Source organism: Cheilinus undulatus, linkage group 6 (genome assembly GCF_018320785.1).
Source record: "Cheilinus undulatus linkage group 6, ASM1832078v1, whole genome shotgun sequence".
NCBI lineage: Eukaryota > Metazoa > Chordata > Actinopteri > Labriformes > Labridae > Cheilinus > Cheilinus undulatus.
Genome location: NC_054870.1, coordinates 37,239,155 through 37,264,778, shown reverse-complemented (window position 1 = coordinate 37,264,778; position 25,624 = coordinate 37,239,155). Strand labels below are relative to the sequence as shown.

Genomic DNA, 25,624 nt, shown 5'->3' with positions numbered 1-25,624 from the left:
TCGTCAGTATGCAGACATTTAAATAAGGTCCTGATTATTATTTTCAAATGCCAGCCACATTTTAAATGATAATGTCGCCGAATCAGTTCCCCCAAGAAATGCCTTTAAAGAAGAAAATCACTCAGTCGGTAGGATTTAGCTGCTATGTGTTCTTTGTAACATGCCTTAACTTGTTTATATCCCCCCAAAATAAACATTTTTCAATAGATTATATGTTTTTGTAATATTAGACTAGTTTTGACCAGTGCCAGTATCACAAACTGTACCTTACACATGTTGTACACTGGCATGCTACACCCTCAAAACCATACTGCATCAAATGTGAACAGCCATAAATGAGTTTAGCAATAAGATCTGCTTTTTCTTGTTAGGGGGATGCAGTATGGTAGTTTCATAATGTCTTATTAAGGATGATTATTTGAAGGGGGTGTGGCTGTTTCACTACCCTTGCATCGTCTCAGCCTCATGGGTACCTTAAAATGCTTGTGATTATCAAGTCCTTAAAGGCAACCATGATCGTGTGACAATTTCTTAGATTCTACTGCAGATGAGCAAGTGTATCCTTCCTTGTAAATCTGAAATGGTGCTGTGCTGATGTTTCAGCATCTCCCAGAGGTCTCCTCTCCCTGGCTGATGTTAGCGATGTGTCAGCATTAAGCTAGGCCTGCCTGCTAGGATGCTGGGGCCGTGGTGGCGACCAGCCCAGCCCAGCCTGGCCCAAAGCCAGACTAGACATGTCTTGGCACTAGACAACAGAGACGTGACAGGATCAAAGATTGGAGAAAAATATGCTCATACAGTTTACTGTATTGTCGATCCATATTATCAATAAAGGGCGGCAATGTGTCTATGCTCGTCTGTATGACCAATTCTAAAGATTTTTTTCCTCCTACTTTGTCTTTTTGATTTAACAGTGCATCATTAAGGAAGAATGAAACAATGGGACAGAAGCAGGGGATGAAAGAAGACATTCGACAGGGCGTCCAGGCCGGACCAGGATGTCAAGGTCTCATGGTATGTTCCGTCGCCAAATGAGTCACCATGAGATGCCTAATGTGTATGACTCTAAGGGAAGCCCCACATGCACATTACATAAATGGGTTGTGGTGTATATATGTTGGACAGAGCACACTAGAGGATGTGTGCATGCCATTAAGTGTGTGAATGAGAGAGATGTACATGTTGCTCAGTCAGCTCTTGCACAGACAGAGACCATCAATCACAAATGCACGGTGAGCCGCATTGCTCTTTTCCTGGTCCCTCAAGTCCATTCTCTGGGACGGAATTACACAGCATTTTACCTGCAGCGCTGCATTTTTCTGGACTTTGTCTTTATCCTGCACCGTAACTCAAGCAACACATTTGTGCGATGCCATGTCTTTTTAATCTGACGAGAGCTGAAATTTTATGATGTAAGTTATAAATCAGCAGCATACATAGGGTCAGCGAGTGGTTTGATATGCCAGTTCTTCCATTTCTGGTTCTTATGTTGCAGTTACATGCAAAAAGGTGAAATCTGTTATGTTACTGGCATTTAAAAAGACTTCAGGTAATGGCTGATTCTCTCGTTTGCATAGCAGCATCTCACCTCTGTTAAAACAGTCAGCAATAGTGCAACATATGCCATTGAAAATGTTCACCTTTACAAGTCTTGCTTCAGTACTTCTACATCTCTGCGTAACATCTTTTTTTCCCTGCATTTACCTGGTCTCCGTTTTGGAAGAGCTTAATGTGTGCATCACCCCAAAATGAACTGTTTCTTTTGTCCTCACAGTGAACTGATGCCTTTTTTTTTTCAAACCCTTTTTGTCACTTAAAAATGTAAAATGTTAACTTTGTTGTCACAAAAAATTACCTCAGCTGCTGTAGCGAATTATTTAAACCTTAAAATTTGAGAACACTTTAAATCTAAACTAGGACACCATCAAAAGCTCTATAGTGGGTGGAGGGGTGACGGTATTTGATGGATGGGTGTAAAGACCTTGGGTTTTGGATAAGGCAGACGGTAGAGTGTGCATTTTGCAACTCTCTCTGCAGTATGTGAGAGTGCGTGTGATAAGTAGCAGGTGGACAAGTTATTGTTGTGATAAGAGCAGGTGATCGATCATGTGGTCAAGGTCTCGTCTTTCAGCCATAGTTTGATCAGCTGAAAGGTTCACTTCATATTTATCTCTTAAACTACAGAAGTGGATATCATGTTGTGTGAAAAAGCTGCCAATTCACAAGTGGTTAAAAAGGACCAAGATGTTTTGTCCCTCTTGAAGTAATTGAATAATTTCCAAATATTATTTCTCTCCTAAGTGGAAAAACAATGTTTTGATTCTATTTTGGCAACTTCAATTCATGGAAAAAGTCCTAGAAAGACACTAAAGTGTCTAATTTGATCATGCAGAAAAGCAAAAGTGTCTTCTAATACTCATAAAGACGTTTTTCCACTGATAAATGTAGAAACAAACCATCCCTCTGTGATGTCTCAGCGCCTGGGTTGTTAACAAGTGCTCTTCATAAAGGTCACATATCATTGCTTGCTTTGTTATGAGGCTGCCAATAAAACAGCCAATGTCTGACCTTGTGAAACATGAACTAGGTACTGTGTTTAGCTACTGGTTTTATCCTCAGGAGTAAAATTACGTCAAAATTTCATGTTGAAAATAAATCTCTCAGAACTCATAAAGCAGCTGTTGAAAATAGACTTTGATACAAAGACACTTGAGAAGTTGTGGCTTCGCTCAAGGAACGATCAGAATCCGGTTGTCATGTTAGCATAATTTTTGACTTCAGTTCAACTCTTGTAAAAATCAAACAATATAGAAAACATTTTTTTTTTTTTTTTTTTTTTGGTGCAATGGCAAAACAGAAGTCCTAGACAGCTAATATTATGTTACATCTCTATATATAACCAAAAATTACAAAAATTCTGAATACTGTTTAACCTGAACAAATGCTTTGGATTTAAAAATTTTCCAAAATATTGGTGCTATTTAGGCTGTGCTCTCTTTTTTTCATTTGCTGCAGTGCTTGGTTAAAGAATATGACTGAAGATCTGAGATTTTATGTATGGAGATCATATTTTGATACTGCGTGGTATTGAAAAGTATTGGAGTATCTAAAAAATTTGATAAGCTCCATTTAGAACTGCAGGTTTGAAATTCTTAATGGCCTAATACTGTCAACACCTCCACAGTACATAGAATATGTAACCTACAAAGGTAAACACACTTTTGGCACACCTAGTGCCTGTTCTTCAGTTCAAAGAGGAGCAGAAAACACTGTACATCAAAGAAAATTAGAAAAGGTATAATAGTTATGTAATTTTACGAGTCAGCTCAATGATGGGAGATATTGAATACTTCGTGGCATTTATTTTGGTCTTTAAGAGACAGAACTATACATCAGGAACTACATAAATTGAGCTGATTTTTAGGGATCCACTGAATAAATGAATAAATGGATGGAGCCCATATTTAGCAAAATGGTGATATTATATCTTGAAGATCCTTTGGATTATGATTGGACTGTAACCCAGGCAAGTTTAAAAATGTTTACATATAGGTGGTATATGTGTATGTAAGATTTGGTGAAACAGTATTAAGTTAAGATTGCAAAGTGTCATTCAGTTCCAGTACCGTATATTAAATCAAGGTGAGTAACGGGGACCTTGAAATGACCAGAAGCCTATAACAGAATGCTCCCTGGGAAAAGGCCAGTCCTCCAATGGGCCGAAATCGACTCCCCACTCATTTACATGAGACATAAATTCACATTTAAATGGCAGAAAATTACCCGGGTGGCTGATACACTGGCGCATATGAAATTATAATTGTAGCTGGCTGTGTGTATGTGTGTGGGTGATATAAGATAGAAGAGATGTGTGGAGGAATTATGTGCCCAATAACTGAGATGGGATGTAAATATGGTCTGGACAGTCAGTAGTCTGATGTGCTATCGGCCCATTTCATCTGAGGCTGCAGTGCTGGAGCTAAATGGCAGCCAGTCCCACACCAAGCAAATGGCAAATGGAGACTGCTTCACAGTACTGTAAGCTGTAAGGAAGTGTTTTCAAACCATATGAAGTGTCTATTTAATTCATTGTTCACCTTCAAACAGAGGGCCTTTGTATAGAAAAGATTTATAAAGCCTGCCAAAACCAATGGCTTTATTATTGATAAACCTCACAATTATTGTCTCAGTTGAAGTTCTCAGTCTGTAAAATGTTGTCTAGACTTTTAGAGTCCAAGAAGATGTCCTCAGATATGATTTTGATTAAGGATGCACCAATGCATCGATTTAACATCAATATCTGCCTTGTTTACAAACATTGGCCACTGGTTAAATTATGTGGAAAGAATAGATATAAGTCGCCAATGTGTCAAATCAATGTTATGTTGGTATCTGGTATATCCGGCTGCTGAAATAAATTATGTTTTAACTTAGAGGAAGAAATGACCAATTAGAAAAAATTCTGATCTGTTTTCATAGTCAAATATGTGAGAAAATGGTGGCATACTAGGAATCTTACACCAAAAGCGGTGATAAAAAGTAATTTGTATCACCTGAATTGTTAAACATCAATATCAGCCCTAATTTTCACAATTAGGGATTCGCTAATTTTGCTTACTTCAACATTTGGAAACAAAAATTATGTTCCTGTGATTTAAAAGAGTTGACGAAATCCTCTCATTGGATGACAGTTGAGCAATAAAACAAATCCTTGACAATCTAAACCAAAAACAGGTCTTAAAAATGTCCTGCACATTAGTTAAAAGATTATTCAGTCAATACAGTGTAAAAAACGTAATCCTTCTGTATAAATGCCAATATTAACAGACAAAAAAGCTGAAAGAACTTTATCACCAGACCCACTATAGCTGTATAGATACAGAGATTGATAGATACTTTATTAATCCCAAGGAAAATTCAAGTATAACCTGTTAAAAAAGTATACGGCATCTTTTTGAAGTTATATTTGAAAAACTGCACTCTGAGCGGAGTATAAGTAATCGAACTACAGTAGTAAAACTGCTCTAAGTCCTCACTGTGCCCCCTCCTCATCCTACTATCCTGTCGGCCTTTTCCCTCCCTTTCTTCTTTCGTTTTTTTTCCTTCCACCTCTACAGTAGCGTTCCTCTAACGGAAAGGCCGGGACTCATACACATGTCACATCAGTTCATGGAGATCCACATTGTTTTTAGCCAGTGTGCACCTCTGGGAGGTCTATGGGCTGCCAGTGTTTCTCAGTGTGTGCTCGCATCCCCCAAATACGACCCCACATCATTTTACACCACTCTTGTACTCCACGCTGCACATGCACTTACATTTGTTAAACACACATTGCATGCGTACTATTCATCTGCATTTCTCTGTATACATTCTCACACACTGTACTTCTTCTATCTGATTCTCACCACATGTCGTTCAGTCCAAACTGGACCATCAACAAACAGTACAATATGACTCCCCAGGAGGCCCCTTACAGACCTGTTTCATAATTTGCACTGCTCTGCCTATTGTATCGGCCTCCTTTGAAAAATTTACCTCCAACTGATACAATGCGTCAGTCTTTTTGTTAGAGGAAGACAATTGCTTGTAAGGAGAAGGTCCGAGTCTTAATGAAGTGCTAAAGAACACACATTGGCTACTGGGCACAAAGGTCAGCCAGTGCTCTTAACGTTAGATGACAGCTAACGAAGCAGACCACACTGCGAAAGGATGGAGACTAAAGTTCATATGGTGATATCATGATTTTATTGTTCTGAGCTGTATGTGGAAGTCAGTAAAGCGTAAAATGAATTTGTTCAAAACTGAAAAATTAAAATAGCCATTGATGAGTCACAGTGAGAGACTAACTGAAGAAAACAATGATCTATGGCTCCTCATTGTTCAGTCAGTAACGTACCAAGGATCTTGACCCAAAAATTTAGCCTGAAATCACACAATATCTCTCTCTCTGAATGAACAAAACGTAAGTATTACCATAGGGAGTATGAGTGGTATTATTTGTAAATATCTCATCTTTGAAAAAACCTCTTTCTCATTTTGTTATGGGTCTTCTGTAGTTATAATCAAGGAATTCAGAGGTCACCAATTTCTGTGTACCTCAGCCATTGACTAAGTCCTGCTCTTTGTTTTTGAGTGTGATGACACAGCAGTGATGTATGCCTATTATTCTGGTCAGCTCCTGTAAATATTCACAATCTTTTACTCTTCATGGTGATGCAACTTGACTTCAAATAAATGTATGTAGGCTTTTTCTAAAAGTCCAAAGGGCAGACATCTAATGGATGCAAACATTTCCCTGGAGGCACCTCATCTACATTAGGTATTTACTTACATCCTAAACTGTATACTAATCTTGTCCGCATGCTGTTGGAAAACTGTTGATTATTTTGTATTCATTCCTTCCATAAAAAGCAAAAGATCTGTTTTATTTTGCAAATGTAGCATGGCAGCATATGGAGAAACTCTAGGGGGTTGAATACCTAAGCAAGGCACTGAAGGCTTACAGATACAAGAAATGATTAAGTTTTTTGGGGTCTTGAAACTTTCCGACAGCCTTGATAGAAAAGTTTGTTTTTTCCATCCATCAGCTGTAAAAATACCTTACATCTTTACTTTTTAAAACTAATTTTCATGGATTATAAACAGTTTTTAAACTTTTAGGTAAAATGTTTGTCTGAAAAGTTTTTCTGTACTACAGGGAGGTATTATTTATAATTTAGGGCCTAGAATAATCTTTTATTCCTCCTTAATAGCAGTGTTGTATGATTTTTATGCTAAACTGTTGGGGGACAGGTTGGGGGGGCCTCATGATGTTGGGACAGATGGCATTTAGCTCTAGCTGTGCCGAGCTCAGTGGGACCCGAAGCTTAAGAGGTTAGGCCTGTCAAAACCACTCTGTTCATTCACTGCCTAACAAAGTGTGGACTGTCAGCCTGTTCCGTTTAATAAACTTAAGATTTTTCTTTTGTGGACGCCAGAGCAACACTTTGCAACTCGATGACCTGAATATCCCAACATGCACCAAAGCTCAATGGGAAAGATGGCACCTTTGGCCCAAGGTTTCCCAAAATGTGTGCACTTATTTTTGGACTTCTCATAGTATTTTGTGAATAATCTGAAGTTTGGGTCAACAATGTTTCTTTTAGCACATTTTGTATTTTGATAGCCATACTGCTATGACTACCAAAGCAATTTGATACAACAGTTCTGTCTGAAAATCTACTTTTACAAAGAAAAAAAGGTTCTCTCTACCCCTGCTGCTCCTCATATATATTTATTGGTTTATTTTTTGTGTTGAGCTTCATCGGGATGTAAACAAATTCTGTTTAAGTTGTCAGGTTTTGTTGACATGGTCAGAAAGGTGATAATTCAACTTAAAATGTATCAATAAAAATGCTGTAGGTGATGGTGGGCTACTAAAGTCCACTAATTTGAAGGCATACTTAAGATTTTGCCCACTCCATGTGCACAAATAAGAGAACAAATGATTAAAGCCTTTAAATATTGTGAAACCCAGTACACCAGTACCATCCAATACGGCTGTAACAATAAAAATAAGCTAGATTTATCTACTGTCAGACCATGCTGATAAAAAATGTAATTTTAAAAACTTTCTTAAAAAATAATTTGTGGTAGAGCTGCTATATTGGATTGCAAAAGAAATCATTATGCTATAACTCAGTGAACATGTGGATCGTGAAATAGTGCGGTTGTGAATGACCTCAAGGGTAATGTGTGGATTTTGAAACACCAGTGCAACACATTTGATCTGATTTTTCAGTGCGTATTTTGACAGACACTGGGAAAAGGAGTTGGACATAAAGAAAGGTGGAAGACTAGAGTCCAACTCCTGTATCACTGTGCTTTGAGTCTGACTCCAAGGCCACCACCATATCCCAAACTCTGCTCCTTTGTGGTATAGTAGCCCATAAAAATAGATCAGGTCAAATTGTAATTTTTCACCACAAGAGGGAGACATACTGTAAGATGCAGTGAGACTCTTTACCTTGCTATCCACCGTCCACACAGGACTACAATGCTAATCTTCACTCACAATGCCTAAAGCTGCTGTAAACCACGATCCTGCAGAATTCATGACTAAATATGTTTAATTCCTCCCCCTCTCTCTCCTCCATTTTTCAATTTGTTTCAGTGTTTGTTGGGGTCAAAGGCTGAAGGCTGCTGAGTGGTGACCTAAGTGAGAGGCCAGGGTGACTTCTGACCTCTAACTGGGTGTGCGGCTGACCCTAGAGGATACAGCTCCACAATAGGAGGCACGTGCCTTGGCCTTGTCACCATGGTAACTCAGGACCTTTTGGAACGGTAGGGGGGAGGAGGGGCGGGGGTCAAAGCTCCGTCTTTATCCTGATCTGTGTTAACCGTCTGTTGCCAATTGACTCTTATGGATATAAGACATACCCACCACAGACAGTGCGTGTGAGTGAGGAATCTAAGGGCTGACTGGGTAATCTCTGCAGGCAACTGTGATGGTGTTTTATAGTCTCACAATCACCTGGAGAGATTCTGCAGTTTGTCTTATATACTTCAAAACTCTGTAAACCTTAAAACTGTGTCTATAATTTTATGTCTTTTCTTAAACCTTACAGCCTATAGAGAATTTGCAATGTAATATACTTTATTTTTAAATTTTAGATTTTTTTTCTGCAATATAATAGTGGACCAAACTGTTTACCAAAGGTTGATTTAAAAATGAAACATCTGCCTACATAAAACAGTGATCAAAGAGGATTTCACACTGCTTAAGCTAACGATCGTTACACAATAGAATAAATGTTGCCATGTGCCATGCTGCACTTGAGCTTAATCTTTTCATGCCGCTGTTACAAGTCAAAACTGTTCGTTGTTCTTCAAAAGAAGAAGACTGAGGGGAAGACAATGAAGTACAGTCCTGAATAAGGGCCAACAGGTGCAGTCCACCTGGAAGAAAGCATGTTTTACACTTTATGCTCAGCCTCTTTGATGCTGCACACTCACCACAGAAAACCACCGCTCCACCCTGATCCTGCAGACATGCAGCCACACCCCCACAACTCTACTTATACCTCTACATATTCTGTGTAATATAAAATCTGACACATCTGCATTTTTTCCTCATTACTACCAATCCTCCTGTCTCTCTCCTGAGTCCTTTCCCCGCTTGTTCCCCCCTCCACTTCTGATTCTCCCGTCTCATCCCCTTTTTCTTGTGTTCTGCTGTGTTTTGGTGAAATCTCAGCTGGCAACTGTGAGTCGTTCACTAGCTGCTCTCACAATGGCCTCTGGGATTATGCTAAACACAGCGCCTCGGCTGCTCTCCCCATCGACCGGCGTCAGCGACGCCCTTTGGAGCTCACAGGAAAGAGATGGAGGGCTCTCAATGAAGATGTCACTACAATTACACATGTGCGTTTCACAGACACCCTCTCTGTCTGCTCTTCCTCCTCTCGCATCCCCCGTCCCCACTTTTAAAAAATTTCTTTTCGACAGTCTTTTGAAGTGCAGCCTCATCTCTTGCAGCTCCTTCATAATGCATGCCCATTTTGAATTTGCATGAATTCACGTTCCAGATGCTTCTGCTGCCATCTTGACTTACAATGATGTGTACTGTACAGTATTGGCCATTGTGTTATCGGGGGATGAAAAGAATAGTAATAGCTTGTTTTTATCAGTTTGGGATATTTTTGTGTCAAACCTCCCACCCTTTGAAAGATATCTTAGAGAGACTTAAATATGTTGTAAACTGCTCAGCCTTTGTTGCTCCTGACCTGACATTAGGGTGAAGGAAGAGTTCTCTGATGTGGATGATACTGCATCAGGAACTGATTGGCTGATGTTCAATAGCCAACAGTACCTGATGCATTGCCTTCAGCATCAAAAGAAACGTCAAAACAACGGACTCCTTTGCTCTTAAAAACATCCTTCGCTTGCGTTTGAACCTTTTTTCCTCAAGTTTTTGGACACACCCACATTGACCTGCCTGTGTGATTTACAAGGATGGCAGCCTCTTGTTTCCAGTAAATATTCTCTGTTTAATCAGACTTTAACAACACCTCCCGTTGATTTCTAGAAACTGTTTCAAAATTGGTTTGATACATCACAGTCTTTATTTCAATTTTACTGCCTTTTTGTGCAACTGTAGAACAAGTTTCAAAGTGAAATAAACCAAGTGAAAATTCAAGTGTTTCCGAGTTTTCTTTCATCACTCATGTTTTTATTGTTGTTTATTTGCATTTCCGGTTGTTTTTTCTATGCTTTACTCTGTATAGGTTCAGTTAGTCACAATAGCAGATATGAATGTTCTTCCATTGCCCTGAACCATGTTATCTTCTAAATCTCTATTTCAGTGTGTTTAGATTGGTAGAAAACTCACTGATTGCTTGTCAGATATTCACACCAAATAATTTGACACTGAATTTGGATCTTGAAACTGAAGAAATCTGCAGTCAGACAGAAAAAAAACCAAGTTTTCTTGCACCTGCAGGATATGGCACTATGCAGACTCTTGTATCTTTTGCCATCCGCTCCCTGTGAAGAAAGATCAATAGGTGAGCACTTAAAGTGGCAGTGCCAAGTCCATCCCTGTACACTCATATCAGCAAGCTGTTGGCACACACAAACATGGCCACACTCTCTCTCTCACACACACGATCACTTGCTGTCTCTTTACCCATGGGAAACCCAGGAAGCCATGCCAATTTGAGCAGATGTTCCTGAAGCGCAGGCATCTTGTAAACACCATGAAATATATTAGAGGCTAATGTAGTGCTCGCTGACAGAAGTCTTCAACACATGATTAGATTTTACCACCTGCTTCACACAGATACTGCACATATACATTTATACAGGCAATGAGGCCCCTCAGCATGATGGTGCCTGCATGCAAAAACCACAGAAGTCAGAGAGGGTCATGCTTGGGAGTGACATGCAGAACAATATTTTGTAAGATTTAAGAAGGCTATGGCCAGTTTTTTCTCCAAAGGAAATACCTAAAATTAAAAAAGCATGATGTCGCTTATTTAAACTAAATTCTAGTCCCAAATCAGAGAACTTGGGGTTGGCATAATTCTGTTTTTGTTTATATTTAAGAGTTTTTTGGTGATATTTTCAGGATTTATAACTGAAAATTACTTTCCTATTGCTTGCTGTGTCAACACTATCAGTCAGTCCATAGAGGGAGCCAGTGTATCCTTCCGCTGATGCTTTACTGCACCCCGGTGAGAGACAAACCCGGAGCTCAACCTGCGCGGTACACCGCCCCCAGCATGTTATACAGTACGAGCCGCATGTTCATCTCCAGTGCTCCCTGCGCTCCGACAAACATCATCTAACATCCACTACAAGACTACTCCGTCACGCGCAGACACGCGGATCTGCAAGCAAAACACACATCAGGGTCGTTTTTCCTGCTGCACACAAGGAGAGTTGGAGATCCGCAGGTAATCGCAGGTACGTCGCCCGCCGAGACTCCAAAAGATGAAAACGCAACTGCACAACAGCAGCCGTATCTGAAAACAATAGAAATAGGAGCTGAGTGTAACATTTAAAACAAGAAGTGCAGTGGCACTTGTTTCTGGTATAGTTCGCTTGCTTCGGTGAATTTACGGTAATAAGTGGTGTATCTTCTACCAAAGCAGGAGTATAACAACGCAGATATGATGTTGGATGGGACAGATTTGTATGTTTTCTTTGCATGAACAGATTTTGAATCAACACGGCTGATTGACTCGTTCATTTTTCCTGACACACACACACACAAGGGGCATGTTTACGCACGCATCTTTACGCGTATTACGCACTAATCCTTTTGGAGAAAAAACAGCAGAAAAACACTTCACCTAGTTGAAGTCGCAGATTTGGCTGGAGCTCAGCCAACATAAACATCACGCCAGCAGCGGGAGATGTTGGGACTCGTTAAGCAATGCCATCAGTGATGTAATAACGGGTATTAAACATGTAGGCTTGTCAAGCGAAAAATGATCTCGCACGCTCCTATCCACTCGGTGCCCCTCTGCCTCTCGTTACAGTGCTGCTGCCTCGACGTTTGGTCGACATGCTGGGGATCTGCGTCTGTCTTTGTGCGGTTTTTACACATGTCCTCTCCCAGGAGGCTGAAGAGCCAGTGTCCTACACGGTAAGTGAGGCTACATCCTGCTTTGAGATTCTGCATGCATCACTCGATTTGCTGATATAAAAGTTCAGTCATCTTTCTGTTTGTATGTTGTGGCATGCAAGTGAGTTGAAATATGTATCACTTCATCTATCATTTGCAGTGCACAGAAGGGTATGAGTATGACAGAGTCAGAGAGCAGTGCAGAGGTGAGAAATTGTTTTAAATCTTAATATTTTTATGTCTAATGAGTTTTGTACTGGTTTTACATTTCATCAATTGTCATACCAGCTTCATAGGATATTTCTATTTAAACAGTTAAACTGACATTTTTTTTTCTTTCAGACATCGATGAATGTGCCTTGTTAGACGATGCCTGCAAAGGAGGCATGAAGTGTATCAACCACTTTGGTGGGTACCTCTGCCTGCCCAAGAGCGCCGTCATCTACATCAGCAAGGATGAGCAGGTGCCTGCGCCAGAGGCTGTGCCTCCTGTCCCTCCAGTTCTTCCCTCCTCACCAATCCAGCCTCAGCTGCCACGGGTGTATTCAGGTGACCAGAGGGTCCCACAGTCCGGCCGGACCATCCGCTGTGCGACTGGATTCACTGCAGATGAGCAGAATATGTGCAGAGGTAAGATCAGACTCCTGGGCCGGCTCTTTCTCTCCACCTTTTCTCTTTCAGGCTTTAAGATGATGAACAGCACCTTCAGAAACATCATTTGTTGCAGCTGGAGACAGCTCTTCTTATCTCAGTCAGGGGTTTTGACAAGCTTTTCAGGAGAGTTATTGGACTTAGCAGGAGACGAGGTTTAACCTCAAAACATGGTCTTGAAGAGCAAAGGGAATAGCTCAGACATTCTTTAGGTGAAAAAAATCTGTTCCATGAAACAGAGATGTTCAGATACCTTTTTCCTCTTTAAAACAAAGTCAGATTTCCAGACTTCAAGTATTTGTTGATACAGAATTCCCCTCCAATACTGGTGTCATTAAAAGTATCCGTTGACAGTCTCTTGTGTTGAAAAATAGAGCAGATGCAGAGGAGTTCAAAACTGCAATTCCACAAGTGTCCACTTGTGACTGGCCCTAGAAGCCCTAGAAGCCCCATAGACTATGGCTGTGTCCGAAATCACTCCCTATTCACAAAATAGTGAATACGTCATTTTGTAGTAGTGTCCGAATTCTGAGTATTGTTATTCACTATATAGTGCACTCATTCTATCCCAAAATGCATTTTGAAAAGTAGTGAACAGCCGATGGTCACTAGGCCAGCAGTATTTACCATTATGCATCGTGGTTGATGCTCTCAAACATGACGGACGAACAAGAGGAGCACAGGAACACATATAAAAACTTTTTTCATATACTTGTTTGTTTGTTGGATTTAACCAAAGTCTATAATCTGTAAGAAAATGGTAAGGATTCAAAACAGAGTAACTTTTTCCCCCTATGAGTATTACAAGACATGAGACCATCACATTTATGCAAAAATAAGTTGTAATACACACAAAAATGTGTATTATTTAGCCACTTAAGACACAAACTTTTTTATCTGTTAGTTTTTTACTTTTTTTTTTGTGAAAAGCCATTTTTATCGGAATCTACGAGCCATTGTTGCTAAACAATTTAATTGTGAGACAGCGTTGACGTCATTGCTTGCAGCCAGAGTAGTGAGTCCACTTTATAGTCCACCGTATGCAGCTCACTATAAAGTGGATAGGGAGTAGGGAATGAGTGAGTGGTTTTGGACACAGCCTATATGTTCCTAGACAGTAATCACATGTTTTGTGTTTTGCCAAATACTGGCAGAAAGTTAGTCAGTGGTAGCTTATGGTCAGTCCACATCAGAAAGTTCTGCACCATCGTGACCCCTTCTCTTATGATTTTAATTGTTTGACAGCAGAAGTTGTCTTACAGAGACAAACTAACCCTTAACAATGTGGCAAGCGTTTCTGGTGTGCACCTACTGTCAGCGTAGTGGAGCATTGATCCAACTAAACTACAGTGGATGCAAACAGGCCTGCCCACAGAATTGGCTAGGCTCCTGAAAAACCCAGAGAATGGCCCTTTCCCAGTTGTAATTTATTTATGGTATCAGTGCATTTGTGTTGGATTAGTAGCAATAATGCGAGCATCATGGCTAACAGTTCCCTTATTTTGTGTTACTTATTAGTTCCTTTTCACTTTTCCCACCAATTTTTCTTCTTCCTTTTGCCACTTCTAACCTTTTTTGCCACCTTGCATTGTTTCTGCTTATTTTAGCAAATTTTCCAATTTTTGCCCATGTTTGCCACTTATTTTTGACATCGTCAAAACCATTTTTCTGCTTTTCGCCTCTTTTTCCACTTTCTACCCATTTTTGGCTGCTTTTTGTCCCCTTGTTTTTTGACCAATTTTCCACTCTCAACCCATTTTTGCGACTTTTTGCATATTTGCTACTTCTTATTGCCACTTTAACCCATTTTGCCACTTCCTGATCATTGTTAGCTTCTTTTCACAGTTTTTTGATTATTTTCCTCACTATTAGGGGTGGGAATCACTAGTGGCCCCACAATACAATATTATCACGATACTTATGCCACGATTCGAGATTATTACGATTTTTAACATTTTTCAAAACATAGAGTAGTGCGAATCCATGTATTGCGATAGATTGCTATCTGTACCATTTTTTCAACTGTTTAGCTTATTTAGCATTAGCCTTGCCTTCGTTTTTATCGTATCAACACAGTATTTTATTTTCACTGGCACTCCTTGCAAACCCCATGTATCATGGCCATGTTCTTCGTGCCCTGCTTGCATTCCTAACGTCCTTTCCCTGGTGCCGCCATATTGGTTGTTCTAACTTTCTCCTGCTGTATGACCATCACCTCTGCTGACCTCTTTGGACAAAGGGCACAACAGCAATATCAAGTGGACAGAAAAGCAACTGATGCTATTTATCCAGCATCATGGACTTCAGTTCATATGAGCAATTAATTTGAAAAAAATTGACACTTGGCAGAAGATATGATACGATATATTGCCACACAAAATATTGTGCTACTGTGCTGTATCGATTTTTTCCCTCAACCCTACTCACTATGCAGTCTTACAATACTTGACCAATAAATTCTTTACATTTTGGTAAAGCTATACTACAGAATCCCCCATTTTACCTTCTTTACCCCCCACTCTCTTATGGGTGACCTTTGGATGGACATCTTTGTATATCTTGTGGAGAAACCCAGATACAGTAATAAAAACACTTAAAAATGCATACAAGTCTGTTTTCACATACAGTTTTGCACTTTTCTGTCATGCCCACTTTGTGACTTTGAGACGTATTGAGATTTGTCAAATGGTTGTTTTGTATTATGGACCGGTGTACTGCTAGTCAGAGCCAAAAGCATAAAATGAAGCTATACTAGCTGTTGGCCATCATAAACAAGTCAAAGAGCCTCATACTGATGGTGAATTGCTCTTGAACTGCTGCTTTAAACTTACTTGCAGTGTTCATTACCGAAAATTGCTAGTGTATTATCAAACTGTGTTCTGTTTCATGAAGTCTTTGTAAACTGAAGAAAGGAAATTACCCAATTTTGGGTGCCTAGGACTTCTAATTTGTTGCTAATGAAACAGGTATAGATATTGTTTGATTTTTTTCCTCTGTTGTATCAAAGTTTGAAATTCTAGTAGTCTGTTCAGAATTTAGCTATTCCTTTTGTTGCTGCAGTATATAAACTTTACCTGGCTGTGTCTCATGCATAGCTGTCTAGGTATTTCATTAATTCAAACTCATGACTCTAAAGGCTCAATTAGCAGAGCTTCAAAGGTGAACTGTTCATCCATCCACAGCTACACCACACATACCTGCTTGACACTCTTTTTTCTGTGTCATGTCATGTTTCCTAAACTCTTTGCTCGCTCACAGCGTGATTCTTTTGGCTTGAGTTCAGCTTCTTCCTGAAATGTAAAATATTCTTCTTGTTTTGAGTGTTGAAGTTCTTTGCTTCAGGGATGAAGGAAGGAGTTTTATCACACTGTAGGGAGCTCTCTGCCTTTACACCTACAGAAGATGTTCTCAAGGCCTTGACAGGGCTGGGATTTTGGTTGCTGCGCAAGATTGTGTGGGTGTGATCTGTGTTTGAGCAAGACTCTTTGATCTTTGCAAATGTGGGAGTGGTTTAGAGATCATTTTTGCCTTACATAAACACACAGACACAGGGGCGGTTTTAGAAATTTAGAGGCCCCGGGCAAAAAGCAATATCAGGCCCTTCTCTGTTTAGCTAAAAGCAATCATAGTAAGTGACTGAAATATTTGGATGCATATCTTTTCAGGTTGTAACACCAGAGAACTAGAGGACAAACCCAAATTTTAAAAACAAAAATAATCAACAGTAGTTTGTCATCACCTTTAAGAGGAGCATCATATCTTCAACTCACCATAAATACATGGATGTCTCTGTCAAGGGTATAATTAAAAATATAAAATACATGCTCACTATGAGTGCAATACCTGCTGTTATTTATTGCACCCAATTTTACCACATAATAATCCACAAATTCATTGTTTCATATGGGGACCTACCCAACTCTGATTTGTTTGATGATAAGACATTGTGGTGATTTCTTAGGGGCGTGGATGTTGGGTCCAGAGATCCTATCCAGGGACTTTTTGGATTATTCGAATATATTTTGAGTAGGAGTACACCAGTTATCAGCCTGGCCAATGATTAGCATTTAGTCGATTTATCGGTATCAGCATTATATTTTACCAATAATTGTCTGATAACATGAATTAAATCAAAGGTGTGCTACTTTGGCTCCACTGTGAGGTGTGTCTTCTCCCATGGTTTTGTTTTCACTCTCTACAGTTTAATGTCCTGCTCTCAACACCATCTGATAGGCTTGATGTCACACAACTACCAGCCACACCAGCTGGCACCAGCTCAAGGAGTGTGTGGTTTCTCTTCCTGTATCCTGCTGTTATTGTGTTGGTGTTTTTCATGTTGTCAGAGCTAGGGCTAAAATGTTCATTTTCCTTATTTTTTGGACATGCTTAACAAATGCATATCGTACAAAATATTGGTTATCGGTTTTATGCATTACTAAAAATCGTATCTTATCAGCCCTGGAAAACCAATATCGGTAACACTGAGTTTGGTTTACATGCTGCTAAAACTCAATAGTGTGTCTTCTTCATCTGTGTGAATGGCCTTTGCAATGAGGTCGACTCTGCTTTGAGCTTGTCAGGGGAGACCCACCTCACCACAGATTTCAAGAGTTACTAAAGCTATGACATATTGTAAAATATTGTAAAATAATGGATCTATATAGACACTTTTACAGTGTTACATTCAAGTTGAATTCACAATGTAAATTTTGTTTTAGATTTTACTTCATGATAGAGGGGTGACTTTACTTGAACAACCTGGTTGAAGATCTTTTCTCTTGTTGTTCTTGCCAATGAGGAAAGATCATATTTTGCCGTACAACTCCTTAGTCACTGTTTAGTTCTTAAAATGAACTTTGAATAAGATGCTTTTTACTTTTACCTGAGTACCTTTATAGACCACTACATTTACTTTTATCTAAGTCAATTTTTACAAGAGAAACCATGCTTTTACTTGAGTACAATAATCTTGTACTTTTTCCACCTCAGGCTGTTTGGGACAACACTACCCTGCTGAGATTAGTGCCGAGCACTGTATTGAATTTATTCAGTCAATACAAACAACTTCATTTATCCCAGAAGAGGCAATTGGTTTGAAGCAGCGTATACAAAAAACATTGATAAAAACACAACAACAATATACAGTGCAGTGAAAAAGTAGCCCCCTTTCTGATTCCTGAGTTTTTTGCATATTTATCACACTAAAACCTCATTGGACTAAAATGTTTTGGATCGTCAAACCAATTTTTATATTCCACAAAGACAACACAAGTAAATAAAAAATGCAGTTTTTAAATGATGGTTTTATTTATTAAGGGTGAAAAAAAATCCAAACCTATCTGGCCCTGTGTGAAAAAGTAATTGCCCCCTGAACCTAATAACTGGTTGTGCCACTCTTGGCAGCAATAACTGAAATCAAGCATTTGTGATAACTGGTGGTGAGTCTTTTGCATCACTGTGGAGGAATTTTGGTCAACTCTTCTTCACAGAATGTTTTAACGCTGCCATTTTGGAGGGTTTTCCAGCATGAACTGCCCATTTAAGGTCACACAACAGCATCTCAAGTGGATTTAAGTTCGGACTTTGACTTGGCCACTCCAAAACCTTAAGTTTTTTTGTTTTATTTTGTTTTGTTTTTTGTTTTTTTGAGCCATTCAGAGGTGGACTTGCTGATATATTTCGGGTCGTTGTCCTGCTGCATAACCCAGGAGCACTTGAGCTGGAGGGCATAAACTGATGGCCGGACGTTCACCTTCAGGTTTTTCTGGTAGACAGCAGAATTCATGGTTCCATCGATCACAGCAAGTGGTCCAGGTCCTGTAGCAGCAAAGCAGCCCCATACCATCACACTGCCACCACCATGTTTGACTGTTGGCATGATGTCCTTTTTATCAAATGTTGTGTTATTGTTACGCTAGATGTAGCGGGCCGCACACCTTCCAAAAAGTTCAGCTTTTGTCTCGACAGTCCACAGAATATTTCTCTAAAGGTCTTGGGGATCATCAAGATGTTTCTTGGCAAATGCGAGACGAGCCTTTGTGTTCTTTTTTGTCAGCAGTGGTTTTGGCCTTGGAACTCTCCCATGGGTGCCATTTTTGCCCCGTGTCTTTCTCATGGTTGAGTCATGAAGTCTGACCTTAACTGAGGCCAGTGAGGCCTGCAGTTCTTTGGACATCATTCTGGGTTCTTTTCTGACCTCCTGGATGAGTCGTCATTGCACTCTTGGAGTCATTTTGGTTGGCTCCTGGGGATGTTCACCACTGTTCCCAGTTTTCTCCATTTATGGACAATGGCTCTGACCGTAGTTCGCTGGAGTCCCAAAGCCTTGGAAAAGGCTTTGTAACCTTTTCCACACTGACAGATTTCAGTCACTTTGTTTCTCATTTGTTGTTGAATTTCTTTGGATCATGGCATTATGCGTTTCTTTTTGAGATCTTGTAGCCTACTTCCCTTTGTCTGACAGCTTCAATTTAAGTGATTTCTTGATTCAACAGATCTGGCAGTAATCAGGACTGGGTGTGGCCAGTGAAATTGAACTCAGCTTTCCAAGAACTGTGGTTAATCACAGTTAACTCATGATTTAACAAGGAGGGCAATTACTTTTTTCATAAAAGATCAGATAGGTTTGGACACCACCACCCCCACCCCCCCCACCCCCCCAAAAAAAATTAAACTATTATTCAGACACTGCATTTTGTTTTTACTTGAGTTGTCTTTGTGAAATATGAAAATTGGTTTGATGATCCGAAACATTTCAGTGTGATAGATGTGCAAAAAACTCAGCAATCAAAAAGAGGGCAAATACTTTTTCACGGCACTGTATGTTAGCTAAAAGTAGTTGAGTTTGGAGTGTACTGCAATAAAGTATAATAATATGCCATTTTTAAAACACTGATGAGCTAACCTCCAGCATGGATGCCACTGGTGAAAGAAAGAGATGTGTAGCTGTAAAGTGGAATTAGCTAATTTGGTTAATGCATTGAGTGAAGAAGATTCTGGTTGTGTGGAAGTTTCATAGCTGGGCGACGAGGATTTTTGATTTGATAGATCATCATCTGTGTGTGATCCAGTTCTCTTTCTGCAATTAGTTATCTGCTTTTGATCAGCACTTTTTATAAAAACCCTCTAATGACAGGGTAAAATTTACAAAGCGTAGCAGTTTAGATACAAAGACATCCCTGACAGTTGTGGTGTCAATCATTGAATGTAATCCTAAAACATATACTATATATTTGGTGCACATCTATGAAGTTCTTTTTAGGCCCTTTGGAGCATGAGGAGCCAGTTGTCTTCCTTTGCCTGGTTTAACTGCCTATGCACAAACACATACATTGCTGCTTTGTCCCAGATGTTCAAAGCTGCACCTTGGAGAGAGAATCTCTGCACAGAACATGTAATGTAAGACAGGGTGCAATATCGTACAGTGCATGTGGTTAGAAACTCCTCTTGTCAATAGCATGTGGTGAATGGCTGTGTGGTGAGGCCTGCGGTCACACAACCCCAGTGAAAGTAACAAATTTGATTTTACACCTGGGGCTAAGATCCGTGTGAGACGCTTTATGTGTTTCTCTGAATTGGAACCAATTAGGTTTTATTAGAGTGTAAAACATGGCAGCATATCAGCTGAAGTAACCACATAAGCGGGCTGGCAGAGGTGAAACACTTATTCATTCACTGGCAGTGCATGGGCTAAACAAAGATAGGCTGTTGCTGTCAGCTTTGAAATGATTTGAGTTTTAACTGGAAGGCATCTCGTGCCGTTACGTGGGTGTGTGTTTCTGCTGCTGAAGTGATATAATCTTTGTTTACATCACTCTCTGGTTTCTCTGTCATTACCTTTAACTGGCCACAATGAGCCAATTGTTCTTTTCTGTTCCACACAGTGGCTGTTTTGCAAAGCTGCGTATCTTGCTAGCGAAGGAACTCCCATTAGCTTTCAATGGGGGGAAACCTCAGTGTATCAAATAACGCTTACATCAGGCTCCTTCCCTGCTAACTCACCACTCTGCGGAGGAAACCTGGAGTGCAAAGTCAGGTAGGGCAAAGGGGAGGATGAAGGCTGACACTGACTAAATAACCACAGAAGAGCAGCAGCACTGACCAAGCCAGGTTGTACCAACGTCATTGGTTGTGCTGCTGCTGAGTTGTTTTTGGTGACTTACTGCTGAGTGTGTGGTGAATAAAAGAGGGATCAGCTAAATGTTCTGGAAAAAATGAAGCCAATTTTCCAGAGTGCAACTGGAATTGTAAAACAAAAACAGTTTCTACAGAAAAATTGCTTCTCTTACTATTATTTTTGCTGATTTAACGTAAAACAAACCACAAAATATAACACAAAGCACTCCGTGCTGATATTTTAACCTTCAAATTAAAATCCATTCTTGTTCGTTGATGAAATGTGGAATAATCTCTTCGGCCCTTTGTTTGAACCCGAGTCTTAGAGTGTGTTGTTGCTCCTCCTCAGTCATACGCAGAAAACCATAAACCTTTAATGAATGTGTGACAGCTTAATGATGCCTCACATTTCCATGACCTCCCCCACCCCTCCAAACGTACACACACAAACTTTTCTGTTTAACACTAAGTGATGCCTGTTTTACTGTACAAGTGACTTTTGTAGTCTTGTGTTTGCATTCAACTCTTAATTTCAGCACAAATGAGATCATGTCCTAAAAATGATGGTGTACATGAAGTGTTAACAGTTAAGACGCTAAATATGATGGAAGGTAAAAAGAAGGTATTTCATGCCTTTAAATTAAGTTACTGTTGCTGATGTTTGAGAGTGCTACCTCATGTTGTAGAGATATGCACCTCTACTTAATGTGGTCATATTTTACATTTTGCAAGTTCTATTAGACTGGACACAGTAGTCCCGATTCAGGCTTCTCTGAACAACTTTTGTTTGTTTTTTTCTATATTTTTTCGAGAACAGTGCACATTAATGAATATGGACATGTAAATGTCAGATTTTAGCCACAGGCTAATTTCCATCTGTAGTCCCTGGCAGGTTGATGGTATATATATATATTACATCAAACGTGGACATAATGAAAATAAAAAAGATCTGTAAAATCAGACAACACACAGAGATCAAACCACATAGAGTGAAGTATTATACAAAGACCCAAACATAACAATACAGAATGTGGCTATATGACTTTGCATCAGACTGACCAGGAATGAAGTGACCATTGTGGTAAAGTGTTCAAGGTCTTGCAGCGCAAAAGGCAGATGGTAAAGTGATATATTGCTGAAGTTCTGATGTATTGCACATGATCATGAAATGAACGATTGATTTTAAAGTGAGGCTGAGTTCCTGCATGATTTTGCATCATTTGTAGGCATGGCATCTGATCATTTCGCCTGTCTAGTCAATGATTTTCTTGTATGTTTGAAATTTTGGTTCATCTATATACTCTCAAACAGTGAGCGCAGAGCCTTCAGCCAACAAAACACCATTTCAATAGCATGCATGCCTATTTTTTGTTGGCTCCCTCCAAACACGAAACTAAAAAAGAAACATTTGTGGAAAACAACTGCTGACTTCAAGCTGAGGTCTAAAGCACAGGCATGAAGTTTCAGCTACTTTTACAACAGAAACTGTGGTCAGTTTTGAAATCTTAGAAAAATGAGACCATTGTAAATCATTTTGGGCTTTACACCATTAAATGCCAACATCATTTAGCTAAAAAGATGTGGTATTCACCTCATTCCAACAACATTCTAATTCTTTGAAATATGAGGGAATTATCATTTTTATTGATCACTAAGAAAGTTTAACCAAGACTTTAACAGAGTTGAGCCATCCTGCAAGTGAATTCATTCACCAAATAACTGTCCCAGAAACAGCTTCAGATAAAAGTATTATGTGGAAATAGGGATGAGTGATTTGGGAAAATAATCCAATTGTAATTTTTTCCCCCAATATTGCGATTGCAATTTGGTATGTGATAATTTCTTAAGTTCCTCATCTTATATATTTTCCAACAAACACAAGCAGTGAAATCATTCTGTATTATAACCAAATACAATATTACATTTAACAAGGGCTAAACAAAAAAAAAAAAAATTCTAATTGGGATGATTTGGGCTCTCATTGTAAATGGGATATGAATTGTTGTATTGAAGGGACTGATTTTCTGTAGACACTTCAGAAGAAATTGCTCTTGAATGATTTCATGATATGTATTACATAACATCTCTGCTGCTGCTGCTGCTGCAAAAAAAAAATTACACTGGTATTATGACACAAATTTCAGGTTAAAGAAATATTGCACAGGTCTTCTGCTATTTGAAAATGACAGCAGGCCATATTGTGATTCCCTCTAATTTTTCGATTATTGCCCAGCCCTATGTGGAAACAAGGGTACCTACTTTGAAAACACCGGAAGAACAATTGTATCTACATTTCAGGTGTGGGATGTCTTGACAGATTTGGCAGGATGCTTACCGTGTGCTGTCCAGCCAACTTCAGCTCACAGAGCTATGAACTCTCTGTAACTCATAGCATGAGCGGTCATCATCAGAGTAAACTATACTCACGGTTCATGAATCATGGAAAATGTAGTTGTTCAGATCACTGTTTTTCAAAATATGAGTAGAGACTATACTGCAGACACAGCAGCCTGATTGTCTCTCACTCTCTCTGGACAGAGCAGACCAGCTGTCCCTCCACCACACATCCAACATATTTCAAAGTATTTGAAGTTAAATGAACAGTTGAATCAAAGTCATTTATGTTTTTATTTATATAAATTGTTCCTCAGAGTTGGGGAAACCTGATGCTTTGAGTGAATATTACCCAGTCTCATGCTCACAGTGAGGAAGTTTAACACTGGTATCAGATCAGGATTGCATTGGCAGGCAATCAAAACCCAGGTATCAGATCAGTATCGAGGTGAAATAACTTAAAAAGCATCACTCTGCATATGAGACCACTGAAATATACATAGATTTTGTTTTGTACCTGTTTTGTTGCCATGGTAACAAAACAGGTATTGATATTGCTTGATATTTGCTACAGTCATATCAAAGTCTAAAGATCTTGCACCTTGACAACCCTAGCACAGTGTATGCTCGGGCTTATTCTTGCTACGAGTGTTGACTCTTTCTACTTTATCAGCGTATTTATTTTTTCATCTCTAAATGAGACGCTGATTTCCCTGCAGTATGGGGCATGAGAAGACATGCCACTCCTGTTTACCTGTCTGGTTTCTTGAGGTCATGTTGGCCACATTACCACCTACATGCCTGACTAATTTCAGCTCTGTCTGGACATCTTCACCTGCAGTGGCTGGAAATCTCGCCTAAAGTTTGTTCTATTAAAGCCTGTTAAGCCCCCTGTATGACAGAGAACTTGTGTACTTTTCCAAAAACAAGGCCGAGCGCATGCAATAACATTTTTCCACACAGATGCAATGCACTTGGGAGGAATATCTCAGGAATGTTAGCGTTGGTTTGTTTTTTTCCGTTTGCTCCCATCTTTTGTGATGGTTGGAATTACTCACCACCTTGACAGATAAGCATCGGATCGATCTGCGAGGAGCAGGAATGCAGAGAGCAGAACAAGAACAACTGGAGGATTTTGACCTTTACAGTTTGTACTTCAGAGTTTCCCGTACTCTGATTTCATCCTGACATTTGCACTTGAAGAAACAAGCCCCAGCCACAAGGCTTTTCCGATCCAAGGACAATGGAAAAAAAAGATGTGAGGATACACGGAGAGCAATTACAGTTTTTCCGGAAATTCCTTCAGATCATATCTTGTTAGTGTTTGTTTCTTAAGTAGATAAGCAACACAGATTTGGATGGACCAAGAAGGAAAATGTTAACATTGATGTGATTTGAGCCGGATATAAAGGATCTGAGATTAAAACATTCTGCAGAGGTTTTTATTGCTCAACAGGAGGAAACAAGATCAAACACAAAGCCTTCACTTTATGAAAACTGACCCACTTTGTTTAGAGTTACTCAAAGACACCTGAGGCCTTTGTGCAACTTGAACCCTCCTATTAGCTAAGATCACGTCTTCCACCTGCTCTCACACCCATGATTTGCTCTGTCCTGTATCAGCACTGTGGTTGTCCTTGCCCCTGTGATTTAACTGTTCATCTCAGTGCACCTGCTTCACTGCAGCTTCAGCTCAAAACCACAGTGGTGGAATCTTTGAGCCTTTGAATAGCTATGTCTTTTAAAGCTCCTGTGAGGAGCTTTCTGATGGAACAGACCATAGTTCATAGCGATACCTCTTTATGACCTACAGAAGCAAACAAAACCATCAGAAGCAAGATGGGTTTATTCACACAATCTGCACATACTTTTTTAGGCTACAGTAATTCAACTGATTGAGAATTGCATGTGCAACTGAAGTTTCTGGGTTTGTTCAGAAGTAATAAATGGTACACAGTGGTGTAACCTCTCCAGCCATGGTTCTATCCTTAATAGCACAGCAATCCAGATCACAGCAACTGTTTCACAACAGCTGTGGCAACTCTAAAAGCACTTATGACAAACAAACAATTGGCACTGTCAGCCCAGGTTCACAATTGTCCTGTGTGGGTAACAGAGCGGAGAAAATTGAGAGGGTTTTGGCTGCAGACTGTACATCTTTGAGGCCACTCTCACAGACCGTTCATCTGATGGTCCATCTCTTGCAGAACAGAAATACATGCACCAAAAGTTAAAAGTTAAAAAACCCGACCTGCAAAACCTGTTTGGAAAATGTTTGATAAAGCCGAGTGAACAGTCTGCTACAGAGCATCAATGACAACAGAATGACACTGACTAAGTCAGAAGCAGAATAAAGGAGGAGCTGGGGTGGAGGAGGGTTGCAAAAGTGGCTTTCAGAGGGAGCAGTAAAGAGAG

General features: G+C 39.7%; 1 protein-coding gene across 3 annotated transcripts in view; it reads left to right on the top strand.

Moving 5' to 3' along the window:
* Positions 1-11,219: 11,219 nt before the first annotated feature.
* Positions 11,220-25,624, top strand: part of efemp1 (EGF containing fibulin extracellular matrix protein 1) — a 39,800-nt gene continuing 25,395 nt past the window's right edge. Inside the window, exons 1-4 of one of the 3 annotated variants that reach the window (XM_041789175.1) lie at positions 11,220-11,435; positions 12,024-12,130; positions 12,270-12,315; positions 12,452-12,739. In XM_041789175.1, coding sequence (XP_041645109.1) covers positions 12,050-12,130; positions 12,270-12,315; positions 12,452-12,739 — 415 coding nt within the window. In that variant the 5' untranslated portion in view covers positions 11,220-11,435; positions 12,024-12,049. Of the gene's footprint in view, positions 11,446-12,023; positions 12,131-12,269; positions 12,316-12,451; positions 12,740-25,624 lie in introns of all 3 variants that reach the window. The other 2 variants (XM_041789174.1, XM_041789176.1) reach the window with 2 other exon arrangements.